Raw genomic sequence first — 18,919 nt, 5'->3', positions numbered from 1 at the left:
GGTCTTTGGTTGTTTCATAATTTTACCTCAGTTTGTAAAGTTGTCTTTTTTTTACCTTCTAGCGTCTCCTGAATCACTTCCAAGGACCACTAAACCCACTGTATCTAGTGCCTTAGACATGTCAGAAACAACACTGGGTAATTCTAAGAAGTTTTTTCTAAAACAAACGAAACCCTCCGAACACTCACAGAAAAGAAAAGTAATCCAATACCTTACCTTTCTCCTCTTCTCTTCCCTCCTTACCAGCAGTAGTTAATCTTCCTATTTCTTGGACCAGTTTCATTGAAGAGTTAACAACATGCCTTGACCCTGGTGAATGATATCTAGGTAGCTCTGGAGGCTAGATGCTAAGTGTGGTCTCTTGGGTTGTACAGAAAAACAGAATGCCAGCCTTTTAACCCAGAAAGCTTGGAGTGATGGTGTAAACCTGGAAGTCTTGGCTATGTCTGTGCTTTCTGCTTTGATTGCCTTTTCCAAGTCTTGTGTGTGCTAAATATGAGGAGAATCCCCCAAAGTGTCATGCTTTCTAATAATAATTTTACGTCATGCATGTTAGTTGCTTCTCAGCCCAAGAGATTCTTACTTGCTTCATTCTCTTCTAAAGAAAAGGAGCAGCATGTACTTTGTTCTGTACTTGTGATGTTGATTGTTCATGCCACACCAAAGCCCATTGAAAGTGTACCTTCAGATTTGAACAGCTGTGTGAAATTTTTCCGGGCAAAGCCAGCTATTTCCCCAAAAGGCATCAGCTGCCTGGTGCACACTCTGTTTCAAGCAGGCATCACATGATCATAGTTCAGCCACTATGTCGAATCCCAATCACACAGTTGCTAGCTGAACTCTTCTTTATTGTAGTTTTCGGCAAAAAGACCCTGGAAAGGTTCCAAACTATCCTAATACCTAGGTTTGAGTTACCACTGAGCACTCTAGGTAAAAATTACTAATTACTGCTACTCGTTATTACCTTGGAAATTGTATGCATATTTGAAAGAATTCTTTAGGCTAATTTATTCAAATTCATCTCCTCACAGGAAAGAAGAGACACTTGGCTTTTAAAACCATAAGCTCCCCAACATCAAGTTTTCAAGTTATAAAAATATTTGTTCTGTAATTTAGGTCTTAAAGAGTCTCTCTATAACAAATCCTTCCATTGTTTTTCTTTTTGGTCGTTGTATTTTGATGCTATATTTTATTCTTTTATGTCACTATATCAATTGTTTTCTGTATTTTCTCTAAATATCTTATATTTAATTCTTTTCACAGAGAAAATATGATTTATGAAGACCCTGTCATAACATTCTTCAAATTTCTGAGCACAATATCAATAAAGGTGTTGGTTGGGATGAGCTTAAATATAAAGCCATGTAGTCACCAAAATTCTATTTTAATAGCTAGTAGATGGACATTTTTTTCAGTTCAGATGTGTTTGGTGCTTAATATGAATCTAAATGAAATACATCTAGGAGCGCACATAGACATGGCTGAAGAAATTAGAAAAGTAGTAAAAATGAAAAGAAGAACTCAAAATCTTAAATTATAGTGGCTTGATTATTTTTTTAAAAAGCTTTATTATATTCCCCAGCACTGAAACATAAGATTAAGAAATGTAAACAGTCTCTTACTTAACATGTGTAATTTGCCTTTTTTGTGATTGTTTTAGCAAAATCTTTTCTCTGTTACTTGCCCCTCAAGTCATAACATTTCTTATGTGTTTCTTTACAGCTCCGAAAAGACTTCCAGAATTTCCTCAGGCAAAAATACCCTTCCTTTCTGAGAAACCTGGGGGCAGCTGGGGTAATAACGGCACCTGAAATCCGGTGTTAAGATGTGGGTGGTGACTACTTAATCCTGGAGAACACATTTACTGCTTCCCATCTCTGCAAATCTCAAAGAACTGATGAATTCCATTAACTTGGCCAAACCAGTGGTTGATTTGGGTTTAAAAAACAAACGAACCCTATTTGTCTGATTGGGTTTTTTGTATAAATTTAATAACATCATTAGTCCATTAATTCTACATAGCTCATTAAGTTAGTTTTTTGTCTTAAAAATATTGAGAATATGATGCCAAGCTTTGGTCTCTCTCTAGTCACTAATCACTCTCGGGATGGGTACACATTGATTTCTTCTTGGTAGATGATGGCTTTTCATTGGGTCAGTATGTGCTTCTCATTGCAGGATTCTGGTAGTCAGCCACACCAACCACCTATTTCTGTTTCTTTGTCCTCCCCCCAAAATCCTCAGCAAATTCCCTTTCTTTTTGCTGTAGCTTCAAGTGAAAAGCCATGGACTGTACCTATCACTAAAACATCTGAAGACTCCAAAGTTCTACCACCTCAAACTGGTAATTGCATTCTTTTTTTTTAATAGATTGGTGCAACAGTATTAAATAACTTCTTGTTTTCATTTTTGTAGGTTCCTTAGTTGGTTATCAATATACTTTGTAGTAAATGGTAACGCTATAAATCATTCCTGATACTTAAATGAATCTCATTTTTTCCCTCAGTACAAAAGTAAAATGTTTTTGCATTTGTTTCAGAGATCTGTATTTTAACATCTGGAAATCTAATTAGGACTTTGGCTAGCAGAAAAACTACACATTGGTTCAACGATTTTCTAGAGATCTAAGAGCAGTAACAAAAACAAGCATCATCACGGGTCTGATTTAACAGATAAATTTGTTTCCCTTGCAGATCGATAATTTGCTTCTTTTTCATCAATGAATTTTTTTCAGTGGCAATTATTGCTATTTATTGAGCACCTTTTATGTGCCAAATGTGGTACCAGATACCTGGAAGCGAGCTGTATGACTTGGGGCCCGGGAAACAGTAATAGGACATTGCATCTTGGTCCAACTTTTCAAAAGGCTTCCAAGCCCCTATGTATCCTCAAGTCCACTGAGCCTGCCAATGGAAATCAGCCAGTCTAGCTGAGAGGGGCAGAGTGGTGATTCCCACTGCCCCTCAGACCATACCTCACCTTCCTCAACAATGAATATTTAAGAGCCTACTATGTGCAAGATATTATTGCTAAATCCTAAAATCTATCAGCATATCATGATGGAGAGGGAAGATCACAAGTCTTGGCATTAATACTGGACTTTATTTCCAATTCTGGCTTTCCTACTCATATATTTTAACTATTTTCTCTACTTTTCTGGGTCTTAGTTTGCTCTTTTTGTAAATTGTGGCAATTGGCTTTTTTTCCTCTGAGAATTCTTGTGTTCCTCCACTAAAAGTGATCAAGGGAGGTAGCTCTCCTTTTTTAGAATAGATTTTTCTCAAAATACAAAGTTTTCTACATGTCTTTTCTTTGATATCTAGCAGTCAACTAAAGACAATTGATATTCAGCATATGAGGATTATAAGAAAATCTCAGAAACCATTTAGTGTGATTACTTTCATGATTTTTGTTTTACTTGTTTGTATTTAAATGTTTTGTGTACCTTTTAGTTGTGACTTTTTTGAGCACATATAGTATATAACGTAGTTAGCAGTTCAGGTAATAAAGTTATATAACTGATATTTTGTGGCATTCTTCAGTAAGAAGTCCAACTGAGGGCCAGTTTGAGAAAGGATGAGAATGATCCTTCAGACTCATAGATCTTAGTCAAATTATCTTTTCTCTGACATGCATAATGGTATCAGATATCAGCAAAAGATACAAGGATGTGTCAGCTAAAGTAAGTGTGTCTATTATGCTAATCTCTCCTAGCTTTTCCTCAAGTGGGAGAACACTTGAAATGTATCTGTACTGGTCAGCCAATCAGAGAAGCCTCAGACTGGGTCTTTCTAGACCACAGTTCCCCTAGTCACTGACCCAGAAACTTTAGTGAGTTATTTAACGTGAGTATGGAAACACGCTTAGCAGTCCAGGTCACCTGAGTCCAAAATCCGGGCCCTGAGTAGGGGTTCACACTGAGCCTCTCACTCCATCAGCATCACGCAGGCACAGCCGCAGTGTGACTACGCAGCTAGTCTGAGGGCAGTGTGTTGGTTTATTCTGTTGCACTGCAACAGACCTGGCCTGCCTCCCATGTCCATGAGCATCACTTCTCCCAAAACAAACCTGTGGGGCTCACTGGACCAGATGACTTCTTAGGTCCCTTTTATCTCTTAGCTTTTGGATTGTCCTGTAGGGGACACAGGGTCCCCCAAGGTTTCCCTTGAGCAGGCTCTAGGTTTTGGTGCCTATGATTTTTCAAGGACAAGCTGACCAAAACCTTAATGAATCCATATGGAGTTTTAATGCCTAGGGCATGAATTATATACAAAGCCTGAATTGAAGCAAACATCAGGAGTGAAGAGAATTATGTTGGGAAGTGAAGGTGGTAGAGTTACAAAGAGACAAAGATAGATGAGATTAGAAATCCCACTACAGGCAGAGTTCTTTTCACCTTTCATTTCATAAAAGGAATATTTTGGTTTTTCCCTTTTGGATTCTAAGTAGTGGCTAACATAGCAGGAAGCAGTTCTATTATTCATCTGCCAGAGAATTTCCAGCTGGGGACTGCCAGCCTTCTGGATGAGTGTTGGGGTTGTCACGGGCTGTAACAGCCCAGCAAAGGACGAGTGCAGGCTTGAGTGCAGCCCAGGAGCTTCCTCACCCACTGTCGCTGCCTTTTCACTCGCGTACCTCCACTACTTAGCGGGCTCCTTGGACCAGCAGCACTGGCGTCACTGGGGAGTTAGTTAAAAAGGCAGAATTTGGGACTGTGCTCTCCAGATCTGTTGAGTCAGGATCTGCTTTTTAACAAGATTTCCAGGTGATTTGTATGAACATTAAAATTTGAGAAGTGCTGCCTTATTGTTGTAGTCTATGGTATTTCACATGGTGCCTATAAGAATCATCAAATGTGGTTAATTGCAGGACAAGAGGACTCAAATCAATATAAGATTGGTTTCTCCAAGTGGGGATTGCTATCTCTTGTTTTTGCTAATGCCTGTAATGCTTACATCTATCTCTTATATAAGAATTCTGTGGCATCTTCCTAACATGCTAAATTTCAAAATAAAATTTATCATATATATTTATCATATACATTATTTGTGATTTAAAGAGTTGATATAGTCATGCCATTCTTTCATTGATTTCAGCCTTTCTTATTTCTTGTGATTGATTTTGTGTGAATTTATACATGTACTATTTCCTATTTAGTTTCGATGTATATGATTATTTATTTTATTTTCCAATTACGTGGTTTTCAAATGTAATCATTTTGAGAATGAAGAAGAGAAAGGTAGAGATAGTATTTGAATACTGGCCCATAAAACCATTGATCCATTTTTAGTTGTTATATCCTTTGAAGAAATGGTATAATTTAGCTGGTATGAATGGCATTATTATAGCAAAATTAATGCCTTGTGGGGATACAATGCATCTATATTTACCATGTCAATTCCCTCCGATCAAAGACCAGCAGGAACATACCTGTATGTGAACAAAGTTAGGTTTATTTACTCACTTTATCAATAGAAAATACATGTGAGAAACTGGGGGAACTTTCAGTAAGACAGTGTTGGAAAGGACTTACTGTGGGACTTGGCCTTGTGTTAGGTGATTCCTGGGAGGGTACAAGGAAGTAAAGCTTTGCTCTCAATGGGATATTGTCTGAAAGTGGAATAGCTTTGTGATGGAATAGCTTTATAATTCTTAACAAGAAGACAAGAAGAACAGAGTGAAGCTCAAGTTGTGATTGGCAAAGAAGCAGCAGTTAGTTACATGAGCCACACGGTGAGGACAGTCATTTTTGTGTTCACTCGTTTGTCTGTGTTCACACGATTACAGAGTGCTCTTGTTTTTGTCTCGATCCGTCTTAGTCACTGAGTGGTCTTGCTGAAATTGGTTTTCTCTCAAACTGTTGATGTTCAGCAGGCAAACACCAAGCCGAGCTGTGGGGGCCAAACCAGTGGTGGATGCCAGGGTCTGCTTTTCTCTTTATCAACCATTATACATGATTTATCGATGCCATTTATAAAACCCATTTTACTTTGGCATTTACTGCATTTGGTTTCCACATTGACTTCACATTCTGTATCAGATCATCAGAACATATGCTCTCCAAGGGATTTCTGTATTACTTTTGGATGTAAAAATGTATGTGGAGATTCTAATTTGTGTGCTGAACATTGATATCCTTGGGTCATTTCAATAGTTTAGGACAAGAGTAGAACAGAGTTTTTGGAATTTGGAATATTCCAGGAAATCTGAGTACTATAGCCATTAACTATATTCTTCCCCACTTTAAGCCTATTTTTCCTAATCTTTCATTAGTGCTGCATTTTGCGATCTCATTATTTGAACTGTATTTTGTATCAAACTTTCTCTAAATTACATTTAAGTAGGATCAATTGATTTTGATTCTCTTGGCAAATCCAGTTCTCCTTAAGGTACAGAAAGGAAATTACAAAGATCTGCTCTAAATAAGAATGCCAGAATGCCAACTTATTTATAAAGTCTATATTTTTAAAAAGTTGGCCACATTTCAGGAATACTTTAGTGCTTGTGATAATCATTCAGAACAGTCCATCTCTCTGATGTTAAGTAGAACTGGTCTTATATTCTACTGGAAGGTGGCCAGCTGACTATGATTTCTGTGTTGCCACAGAGTGAGTTCCAGAAAAGCTCTCGGTGCCTTGCAGCCCCACCCCCACCCCCAATGAACTGTGTGCTGCATGAATATGTGCGCACTTGTTGACTACTCTTCACTGGAATAGTATAATTTTGTATATACCTAGCAGATTCCTATTAGTAGGTTCAGAGTTGCATTTATACCGTCATATACCATTGATCCTTCTGAAGTCTCCAGAGGCAAAGAGAGTTATCATTCTATTTTATCTTAAGAAGATATATGGGACATTTGCTTTTGAATAGGCAGAGGAGCAAAAACCAGATGATCATTCCTTTCTTTCTGAATCTCTCCTAGAAAATGCTCCGTGTTACAAGTGAAATAATGTCACAGAGCTTCCTTTGAAATTTTCACAGAATAGTGCAACAGAGTAAATCAAATGCTTTCATTAGAGCCAGGTGTCTTCTGGATTTTTAAGAAAGGGCAAGTGGACCATAAGAAAGAGTGGCCAGTCACTGAAGTTTATTCTCATTGTGAATTTAATTGCTGATCTGTGAGCTATAGGATGAGACAGAGCTGGCTTAACAACCAACTCAACTATTTACTATTTATGTGGCTGTAAACAAGTGGCTTAACCTCTTAGGTCCCCAGTTTTCCCATCTATAACATGGAAATAATATATATATTATTATATATTAATGGAAATAAAATATATATATATATTTTATTGGGTTGTTATGTTTTAGAAACAATGTGTAAGTCACTGAATCTGATTCACAGTACATAAGGGATGCGCTCTCAGTACAGTGGGCTCTCGCATCGAATGTATCTTCTTCCCACCAACCTAAATTTCCTGAAATAGTATAGATGCTTAACAATAATATTAACCAATTATTTAATTAATAAGAAGAAAAAGACTCTTAAGCTTGTATACATATGAGCATATCAAATGACTTTTGGATCTGCATTTAACCTGTGTAAAAATTTTTAAGGGAATGAAAAGGATATGTGCTATGTTATTTGAAGAAGATTTGCACCCCCATGGGAATGGCAATGTCCTATTAATCCCACGTGGCCGTGCTGTTCAGTTCGAGTGGCAGCCTATAGCATTCTCTAAACTGGGCTCAGGCCCTGCCTCGGCTCAGGCAGTCAAATGATGCCATGACCAACTCTGTGTTTTCTGTGGGCATCAGAGTTGGAGAAGCAGCTTCAATGCTTTGTGTTTCTCATTCCCCAGATGCAGTTTACGCATGATTCTTAAGTCCTTGTATGGTTTGAGGTGGCAGGTGGAAATCAAGTTTCTGTTTCTGATTTGATAATGCCGACAGTTAAGCCTCCTTAACTCACTTGACCATCCTCTTAAAAGAGCATCATTTTGAATTTAAAGCCCAAATAAAATAAAAGAAATGGTTTATTTTTTAAATATAATCCAGGATGATTAGATGTGTTTAGTTTCATCTTTAGAAAATTCTCCTGCCTATTCTTTCCACAGGGGGTCCAGACAAACTGATTTTTTCCTACCTATTGTTCTATGACTTAGTGTTACTAAGACAACTACTTCTTCTGGCAAACTTATTTCCCCTTAGACAATCAATGTTGAGACTTCCCTCGACAGTCAGACCTGTGGATGGTAGCTCTCATTCTTTTCATTAGATTCCACTGAAGGGAGCCACCTTTAAGAGTTTATCACTAATTATTTTCAGTGTTTAATTCTTTCAGTACTTTGTAGAACTTTAGTAAATTGCTGTGCACACTCTTATCAGTTATTTAAAGACTTGGAAGCTGAACTGATCAGTGTGCCTAAGGAGTCCTACACTGGCTGGAAAGTTCTGGCCCAGGTGGTTTGCTCAGGGCAGTTGAGAAGAGGTTGAACTCTACTTCTGACCTTCCTGACTGCCTGTGAGGTGTTGATTAGTGTGGGTCTGGCCCACCCAACTGGACAAGCCCCAGAGAAGAGAAAAAGTTGGAATGGGTGGTGGCGTTGATGCTTCAAGAGCAGGAAAATAGGATTCAAGTTTAACAGATGGTTTACAGATTTACTGTGGCCTCTTAGAGATATATAGCCTTAGCCTTTGATTTTACTTCATGAGCATTTTTTTTTTTGCAGAAAATATTTCCACAAATTTCAGGGTTAACCTGAAAGGTATTTTATTTTCCCCTGAACTGAAGAAAGCATTGCGTATTTATTTAAATGGCACTGAGAACTCTGTGTGTGGTGTTTATAAATGCTTTTCTCTTCAGCTATTTATTGATATTAATGTTGTATTTTCCCATTGCTTCTTCATGTATGATTTTAGGTTCTATTTTCATGGAAGGGGATGGCCACATAAGCATATGGCATGTAATGGTGGAGTAGAGACAGATTTGTATGCACATACATGTGTATCATAGCATAATTAAAGGCCTGTTCATTTATTCTCATTTATCTTTACTAAGAGCATAACTGCACACTGCCAAACTCAGTGGCATTTGTTCATTGTAGTGGGTGTCTCATAGATTCATTCTATTTAGTCTCTGCTGTGCACCAGGCTTTGGGGTGATGAACAGAGTGCATAGTGAGCATCGTCACATTTTCTGTCCTAATGAGGTCTTTCCTCTAAGAATGTGTGTTTAAACGTGGCGGTCTTTCACGTAGTTGTTAATATTCGTGGCATTTGAATACAACACATTGATGAATTCCTGATCATTGGAAATACTTGTCTGTGTGCCACCACATTTCCAGAGCAAGATGAAAGTATTTTTATTATAGAGTGTGCATCTCATCCATTTTTAAGTAAAAATAAAATGTACAAACAACAAAACACAATTTTGCAATGTAGTTTTAGGGAGTTATGAACAAATGAGAAAATGGTAGTATGGCCTATTTCATATAATATTTTCATAAGAAAAATATGACAGTAAAATTTAGTTATTATGATTGTGTCATTACAGTGTTTTAAGAACAACTAACACTATTAACAAAACTACTGCTCTTTATAACGTTGCAATGGAGCTACCTATTTCCCTCACACTGGATTTCTCCTCCAAGTTTTGGTTGCACTGACGTTCTGTGAACGCAAGGTGAGGGACAGCGCTCCATGTCCTGTAGCTGGGGCATTTCATCCACTGAGTAAATATGGTGATGAGAGAGTTGCCTCTAAACCATAACACATGATGGCACATAAAGAGTCTGAAAAACAGAAGGGTTCATTCCAAATTCTTAGCTATCGATCAACTTTATGGCCTTCTAAAAACCAGAGGTGCCTAACCATTTCGTACATTTTACTCTGGTAGGAGTATGTACGTGTATAAGAGTTTTGTAAAGAAGTCAAGAGCTGTTGATTTTTAGAGAGCTTCATTTCAACACTGTCCTCTCCTCTGATATCTCTTATTTCAGAGTCAAAAAAACATTGTTTAACCCCCAAACGAAATGAGCTGGCAGCGTGCTTCCCGAGGCTGCCCAGACCTTGTAAAACTCCCACCACATGGCGTTTGTGTGCTTTTAGCACTCTTGTTCTTCATTGCTCAACTGCACAAACTCCAGAAATAGAAATATCAAGGACCAAGCCTGCTGGCAAAGGTGTTATTTTAATCTTAAGCATATTTGAGGAAATGTTTGGACGCAATAATCCAGACATGAGCCACAACTGGCCGAGAATGGTGGAATGAAGGCTTCTTTTCTTACTAGAGCACCTTCGGAGAATAACCTAAGGAAGATGGCAGCCAGGCTTGGAAAGTCTAAACAGAGAAGCAAATCGCAGAGATGGAAAAGAAATAGAAAAAGAGTGAATAAATATCAACTTTTGGAACAAAAAAATGCAGAAATAAGAAAGGTGGTCCAGTGTCACTATAGATAAAAGGAAAATGTGGGACTTAGGATAACATAAAGCAGTTGTGGCAGTTTTCAAAAGTAACAATATAAATAAGTCAAGCTATTAATTCATAATTTATTTCCTAGTATGAGAGGATGAAATAAAAGTTGGTCGTTTTCCTAATTAATCTAGTAGTAGACAAAGCTGATTTTGATGGTTCTATGAAATTGGCTTAAAACAATACTAAGATCAGCAACTGCCAACATTTCTGTCCTTTAAAAGGTTAGTCTTTCTCCTCTGATTGTAGCTAGGCTAAAGAAAACTTTACATTACAATGTAACAGATTTACTCTCAGGATGTTTACACATTTTAACTCATAGTTTTCTTTCTGTTTTTTGAAGATTTTGCAAAGCATTAGACTCACCTTTACAAGCTGAAATTTTTTGTTTCTGCCTCTTAAGCGTGTGGTACAATATACACTGTCCTATCTGCCTCTCGGAGTGTGTCACAGGCTGATAGTTTCTTACAGCTTCCCCTAGCAGTGCTTCAAATCATTACTCTGCTGTTGAATTACAAGTAACCCCAATGAGTAATTTTTCCCAGGAGCTCCCCCCACCTTTCTAGTTTATTTCTGCACAGCCATTTTGAATGGGCAAGAAAAGTAACATCTATCTCAAAACATTCCAGCTTCTGTACACCTGTCAAAATAGTGATAGCTATTGGTACAGTAGAGGACATTTCTATTTCGATGCTGTTTTTGCTTGCAGGTTCAGTTCTTATGTGAACATGAAAATTATCCTTATTTTAAAACCGACTTTTTTAAGGTCACCCTGCTTTTTTTTATTTCATGTAGAATATGCATGTTATCTTTAAGTCTACCTAGATCGTGGAGAAAATAGAAAGAAAGCTGCCACCAGGTAAAGTGGCAGAAGGAATAGTGTGAGAGGAAGAGAACAGGTCTCAGCTTTGCCATTCCTGGACCCGCGAAGGCAATGGAAAATATGCTGAGCTGGACAAAGGCAGTGTGTGACCACTGGCCAATGTCTTCACCGCTGTGAATCTCAGATGCATTGTCTAGGAAATGGAGATAGTACCCTTTTATCTATAAAGTGGGGATAGTCTCTACCTCACCCATTTCTCAGGAATGTTAAGAGGGTTAAATAAGCTGATATAGGAGACAGTGCTGTGCAAACTGTAGAGTGCTGTCCGAATGTTAGGATAGCATGATGGTGACTTTCACTAAGTAGAAAGACTAAGCAGTAGACTTTGTGCAGCCTCAACGTGATAGCTGTTTCCTTCTTCGGAAATCTCTCCCGTTTTACTTCATTTATGTTTATACTCTTGGAAGCTCTTTGCTTTAGAGCTGGCACCACTTTATTGTAAATATATACAATATACATTTTGTATATATTTGTATAGTACTGTGTTCACATCCTCCTGGAGACCAGCATCAAGGCTTGCTGTATAAAGATGTTTAGTTCAGGGCAAGAGGGACTAGAGGCAAATCTTAGTGATTCCTTACACTTTAGTGACAAGACTAGCATTAAAATGTGTCATGTAATATTTTCAGTCAAAGTTAACATCTCTTTTACCTTTTCTTTTGAAGCAACTTATGATGTTTTCTCAAGCCCTACAACATCGATCGAGCCTGAAATATCAGAGTCCCACGCAGGTATACCCACCCTCTCGATCCTTGCCCTAGATTCCAGGTGTTCTGACAGTCGTGTACCTAGTTCTCTCTTTTATTTTTGCTGGATGAAAAAGTGTGCTCTCCAGAGCCCTGCAGGAAAAAAAGCAATCATGTCAGGAAAGTGAATTCTACCCTCTCCTCCCATGGAGCAACCATGTGTTCACATTCATCCGTAAATGCGCTCTGCTCAAGTGGGAGATGCAGACAGGTGGTTGCCCCTGAGGCAAAGTAAGGTGATGGCGGATTGCTCTATTGCTCAGAATCATTTTAAAAGGGTTTTGGAGTCCTGCAGAGTTTTCTCGAGCAGTGGTTCTCCAACTGGGGGTGATTTTGCTCTTTCTCACCCTTAGGGGCATTTGGAAATGTCTAGAGACACTTCTTTTGTCTTAGCTGGAGGAGGTGCCACTGACACATCTAGTGAGTAGTGGCCAGGGATGCTGCTGAACCCCCACAATACAAAGGATAGGCCCCCGCAACAAAGAATGATCCAGCCCTAAATTTGAATAGTGTGGAGGTGAGAAATCCTGCTGCAGAGAGATCCTGTCACTCATTAGTGTGGAGATCAGTTGGTCTAATCTTCGGCATTCACTTACTGGTGCAGCTACAGTGAGTTCAACCCAGTCCAATATTTCCTTTCAGCAAGTGTTTATTAAGCACCTACTAAACTTGCCACTGCAGAGATTCAAAGTGAGTGAGACTGGTCTCTGCAGACATGCATGTATGCCTGATATTTTTCAGATGTGTAGCCTTATCTCAGCATTATTCATCCCATGGTAGATAAAAGTAAATAAATGTAAACTGCAGGAAAAAAATCTTAAAAAACGGAATGCTAAAGTGGGTTCAGTTAGTAGTTAAGAAATAGAAGAAGCAAAAAAAACAGTTGAAAATAAGTTGATTATATGAGACATAGTTTTATCGTGCTTTCTAATGTTTAAAGTATATATGGTGAAGAGGGCAAAGGGTGGGGAATGGGAGACATCTGTAATAGTGTTAACAATTTCTTAAAGTTTTATAAAAGAAAGTAGATATGTTTTTTAAAGTAAGCTCATCTTCAAATTCTAATGAATTGCTCATTTAAAAATGTTGGTCAGAAATCCCTCAAGTGTTCTTGATATTTTTTCCCTATATGAGGCATAATTTATTACTCATGAATTTGTGTTTTATTCCTGGGGCCTTCTGCTGCTTTTATAAATGTTGACATTTATTCCAACAGCAACAAGTGATCCATTTCTGGATTCTGTCCCACCTAAAACTTCTAGAACTCTTGAACAGCCAAGGGCAACACTGGGTAATGTTTTTAACAGAAAAATTATTCTTTGTTTTCCATCAAAAGAAAATCCATGTGAATGCCTTTCTTCCAAATGACCATTTCTTTCCATCACATCTAATTATTTATTTCTTTCCTATTTCTGAATATACATATTTTTTCCTATAATGCAGGCATCTTATGTTCCATTTTGATTTCCTTTTTTTCTCTGTACTGTAATAGAAAATATCTTCCCATCTTTGAAGGAATGAACAGCTTTGAAAACTGCATGGACATTTTCATCATCCATATCATCCCATCTCATGCCTGTGGCCTGTATCACTATCTCCCATGCATTGAGTCTGCCTGGAGTCAGCTACTGAACAATTATCACTCTGACCTTTTCCCCACTTCACATTATTATTTCATCCATCAGCTTTCAAGACTACATGCATTTTTATCCTTAGTCATGTACCTGTAGCATGTGCTTTGTAACACCATCTAAAAGCATGTTAAAACTCTTAAAATACCTCATTTCAACTGGAATTACTCGGTGGGACGGGGTGTTTGTGTTTTCAGCTCCAAGTGAAATACCATTTGGTCCTCAAAAGGTGGAAGTCATTCCCCATCCTGAAATGCAACCTACAACACCTGGTAACTAACAATATTTGTATAGTTGTTTGCTTTGAAAGAGCAGATAAAGTGACAAAAAGGAGTCATTTATGTTGTCCTTTTCAGAATATTTTTAGCAGTAAACATTTCCCTTTGTTTCTTCCCATAAATTATGAAGAATTTTTTGCTGTTATTCTTTGAAATTTGCCAACCAGAAAATAGCAGCAGAATTATAGATAATTGTTTTAAAATACATTCACTTTTAATTAGCACATTCAGATACCACCAGGTCAGAGTGTTTTTCTCAAAGTAGGTTTCAGTATAAAGAGTCCCAAGTAGGCTCCGCAGTCCTGGACATGAGGAAGAAAAAATGGGCAAAAGAAAGGTACACAACCTATATTTTAGAATAGAAGATTACTGGAGTCATGAAGTTCATTAACTACTGATGAGGTTAGTAGAGCACTACAGAATTAAAGAAGTTCTGAACTTTCTATTCTGTTTGGTAAATCATCTTTTGAGTCCTTGATTGTACCATGTGTTCCTAAATTCTTCAAAGGTGCTCACAGTATGGTACACTTACTTGAACAATGTACCTTCAGTTCTCATATAGAAATTTAATTCCTTTGGCCCAATGAACACATTAATTGAGCACCTACTGTGAGTAAAGCATGGTGCTGGGCATTCTAGGGATACAAAGAAATAGAAAGCAGTTCTTGAACTCAAGAAGTGTACGAGTTTATATTCGCAACCTGATTGAGCCCTGAGAGGCATCACTCATGAAATCTGCTTTAAATCTGCTTTCAGCTCCCCTGCAAACCACATCCGTTTCTTCTACACCTAAACAACGCCTCAGGCCCAAACCACCAAGAATCAAACCTGGTAAAGAAATGGTTCTTTAACTTTTCAGGATGTTTAATTCCAAATAGGTAACACCCATCTCCGTGCCATAAATATAAGTGCTATGATTCTATAGGTTAAAGTTCCTTTAGAAAATTTGAAGGTAACTAAAGATGTGTAATTAATAAACCAAAATAACAAGAATCAATCATTTCTAATAAGATTTTATGAAAAATCATGCGATGTTCTTGAATGTAAACTCTGGTTTAAACCTGGAAACAAGTCTTGCTGTCACAACATGGCAAAGTGAGGTATATAGTACAATTCTTTTTCTTGGTATGCTGTCCCTATTTAAGTATTTATTAGGCTGACAGTTCTTATTTGTTTGGTGCCTACTGCGTTTTCAGTTTCCCCTGGGGCAATGGCTGAGATGGACATGATTCCAGCTTCCCAATTTCTTATAACCCCTAACAGATAATATATAATAAACAGTGAGAGAGCAACCGAAGATTATATAATTCATTTGTGAGACCATAATATATGTGTAGAAGGTCAGGATGAGTAAGAGTTGAGGAAGTAAGCTTAAATATGTGCAGGATTTGGGCAGAAGAAAAAGGAAACAGGAGCAATAGATTTTAAGGCACAGAGTTTGGGTAGTAGAGGTAGCTTATCAGTCTAGAGGGGATTTTCCTCATTGTCAAATAATACACTCAAAATCACACTCAGCAGGTTGGGTTTTGCTTATTCCATTGTAATATAAATACAGGTTTTTATATAGTCTATACTATTATGACTGAGTTTGAAAATTCTTTTCCAAAACTTCACTCACTGCACACTTTATAAACACTGACTACTACATATGGCAGAATATTTGAAAGGCCATTCAGTTCTTCTTTGAAGGATATCTTTTTATTGTCTCTAGGATATGTTAACATCTCTTTTCCTTTTACCAGAAAGAACCAAAAGGCCTGGAACCACAACATCTAAAATTTCTAAAGGCCCTGAACCAACATGGACAACACTGGGTAAATGATGGGTCCTTAGTGGTTGCATTACTTCATTTCACCATGGGAAATCCAGCCCCCCAGCTTTCCTGTAATGTCTCAATCAGCATTCTAAATTGCTCGTTTCAGCAATTCCGAGTATCTCATGTAGTACGTGGACTCTCGGGCTTTCATGGTTTTGGATATTTGGCTCCATAGTTAGTGGATCTACACTCAGCATTATTCATCATTCTATGCCTTGGAAAGCTATTAAACCATTGTTTCCTTCCCATCTTCTATTCAGTCATTATATTTGAGGTTGTGTCTTATACATAGTTTTCTCTCTCTTTTTTTTCTTTGCATAAGGCCCTCAGGTTCAACTTCAGGCTACAGTTGGAAAAATGATTATTATGGTATTAGTAGAATTTCTTTATGCTGCAGATTATAGCATTGTAGCTATCAGAAAATATTGATTTTAAATGTATTTTTTTCTGGTGCTTGAAGACAGATGTAGCTGAGGAATATGAAATAATGGTGTATGATTACACTGGCTTTTTTTAAAAGCATGGATTAACTTCACTGTCTTTGTGTAGTTATTAGGGCTATTTAATGGCAATGCTATTTCTGTTAGGTCAAATATACTCTAGAAATGTTTCACTGTATTTCCATTAAATGCTGTTCTGTGAAATATTTTTTAATGGACTATTTCCAAACTATGCTAAGATGAAGGGTTCATTCCACTTAAAGTTTAGATTTTTCTTTTGTGGTTTTAGACACTGAAATGCCTAAATATTGATTTATTGATTGCTTTTGTTTCCTTATTTTTCTAGCTCCCAGTAAAACACAGTTTATTTCTTTGATACCTAAATCCCCTGTCAGCCCAGAAGTGACACACATCAAACCTGGTAATTACCCCAAATTTCTGTTTAATATTCCAAGACATGACTTGAAAGTTGTTTTATGCCACTCTTCAGAGCAAGGACTTCTGAGTTGTATTTTGGTATTTGATACATTTTGCCATGAAAAGTGCAAAAATGCTATGAAATCTCACTATAACCAGCCCCTCTGACAGTACCACAGCGTCACTCTGAGCTTTGGGGACGATCATTGCACTCAGGGCCACCAGAGAACAAACACAGAGACAATGATACCGATGGCTGAGGACTGACTCCCTTGTCTAGGATTATGAAATAGTTCCCAGTGCCAAAGCTGACTGGGACTCTCGGGTCGCTGGACAATCGCCTTTCGGCTGGAGAGGGAAGAAGAGTTCCCATCCCTTAAGAACTCTGCCTCATTTGGAGCGTCTCAGATTCAGGCTGTGAGACCAAAGAGTTAAGACCACATATCAAAAGTACAAAAGCTAAAAATTACAGCTTAAATATTTAGCAAGTATTTTGTCATGTCTTTAATGCATCTGAGGAAGGCATTGAAAGGGGATAAACTGCCACATGTATGCTTACAATATATTTGAAATTTTGATGCCATATAGGACAGCTTGAACTTATAGTACATCATTTTTATTATATAGAAATAGTTCAAATAAACCAATGTATGCATTCTTAGAATAATATTACAACCATGTACCGCCATAGTTTAGTAAATGTAAAAAACTTTCAGGTTTACTCAACAATAATACCCTTTTTCAGTGCTTTTCTGCTTCATCTTACTATGTAATAAAATTCTAGCCACAAAATTGAAACAAAATTCATGCCAGGGGAAGTCTCAGCAATTTAGAGAAATGATTGAGAACAGAAATAATTAAGTAGGAGTGTAGATTTATTCTTTCATCTCAACGTTATTTGGCAGAGAATAAAATTTCTTATGACAGAAAAGAATTCGAGTTTACGGAGGGTTGTATCTCCCTGAGGCTCCATAACTTCTTTCTGTCCTGGGGCCGATTTCTGAACACTGGCTCCTCAGTCACTGTCTCCTTATGCTTCTCAGGAGGTATTGATGGTGTTTCATTGAAGAAAAGGGGACTCTTTTGCAGGGAGGGGTTAGCCTGTATATATCATTTAAAACAGAGACCATTCTCTACATAAGGATTGTAGGACATACTAAGGGACCAAATCTTTGGGGGTTTTTTCCATCCAGAATCTACACAACAGTTTACATATTGACTTATACGACAGTACATGTATGGGATCTTTGTCACTACTCATCATTTTCATCTAAATGTTAAACCCTTCACTCTTGGAAGAATGTATTTTTCACTATAACATTCAATGGATTTTTCATTAATCCTTGTTTACAAAGGACAGTTACTAAAGCAAGAGTTTATGATTTTTTTTGCAATGAAATACATAAGGAAGCAAATGTAGCTGCTCAGAAAAAAATTCTAATGACTCCTTTTCAAGAGGCAGCGAGAGGCGAGAGGAGTGTGACCAGGGGTGGGGTCTCCCAGTCAGAGAAACACAATGATGTGTTCTTACTCAGAGAGGCCACTTAGAGAAAGATGTGTAGCTTATAAAACTCCACAGCCCTAGAAGCAAAGAACAGTGACAGTGAGCTACATGGGAGAAGGGTTTAATGTACATTTATTTTTAAATCGTGCTTGGGGACTTCAAAATAAGGCAGTAACTATTATACTTATGTTATATTTTGAATAGAGGGCTATTACCAAGCACGCTGAGAAATATTACTTTATATTTGGTTCACCAAGTTTAAGTATTTCTCCGATCAAATTATTTCTATTATTACATGATAAAATTTGAAAACATCAAAAAATGTCTCCAGATGTTAATTGCAGTTTACACAAGATTCATTATTAATTTTCGGCACTTTCTAAAAAGGTTTCTGAGAGGCAGTTCATTTGTACAAATAAGTTGGAGGGTGTGTGTTTATTATTCTAAGGTGCCTGAGCAGAGACTTCTTAATTTGACATTTTCCTTTTAAAGTGTAGAATATTACTTGGAAGCTTAATGAGTTTATATTCCTTTGATTTCTACCTTTTAATCACTTAAGAATATCCACACTTCTTCCTCTAACAGCAAGAACAGCCACTTCAGAGTTCACAGCTAAATTTATGCCAACTCAAGTTGACATCGAGACAACACAGAGTAATGACTGAACCTCTGCGAACTATTTATTTTTATTTTAGGGCAGGCCACCATTATAGCTCTGCTGAAGATGTCTGTTTCTAGCCAAGGTTCAGGAGAGCAAACAAACCACCAAAAGCTTTTTGATTTGAGG

The 18,919-nt window shown here is 37.5% G+C and overlaps 1 protein-coding gene across 19 annotated transcripts in view; it reads left to right on the top strand.

Annotated features, from left to right (window-relative positions):
- ABI3BP (ABI family member 3 binding protein) overlaps positions 1-18,919 on the top strand; it is a 243,178-nt gene that overhangs the window by 120,309 nt on the left and 103,950 nt on the right. For 15 of the 19 annotated variants that reach the window (XM_053670245.1, XM_053670258.1, XM_053670257.1 and 12 more), the window contains exons 11-19: positions 63-137; positions 1,723-1,794; positions 2,270-2,344; positions 11,966-12,031; positions 13,263-13,337; positions 13,875-13,949; positions 14,712-14,786; positions 15,698-15,769; positions 16,558-16,632. In XM_053670245.1, the coding sequence (XP_053526220.1) occupies positions 63-137; positions 1,723-1,794; positions 2,270-2,344; positions 11,966-12,031; positions 13,263-13,337; positions 13,875-13,949; positions 14,712-14,786; positions 15,698-15,769; positions 16,558-16,632 (660 nt within the window). The remainder of the gene's footprint in view (positions 1-62; positions 138-1,722; positions 1,795-2,269; positions 2,345-11,965; positions 12,032-13,262; positions 13,338-13,874; positions 13,950-14,711; positions 14,787-15,697; positions 15,770-16,557; positions 16,633-18,919) is intronic. The other 4 variants (XM_053670259.1, XM_053670260.1, XM_053670247.1 and 1 more) reach the window with 2 other exon arrangements.

The sequence above is a fragment of the Artibeus jamaicensis genome, unplaced genomic scaffold, assembly GCF_021234435.1.
Source record: "Artibeus jamaicensis isolate MK-2021 breed Jamaican fruit bat unplaced genomic scaffold, CSHL_Jam_final contig_558, whole genome shotgun sequence".
NCBI lineage: Eukaryota > Metazoa > Chordata > Mammalia > Chiroptera > Phyllostomidae > Artibeus > Artibeus jamaicensis.
This window is presented reverse-complemented; position numbering and strand designations above follow the sequence as displayed.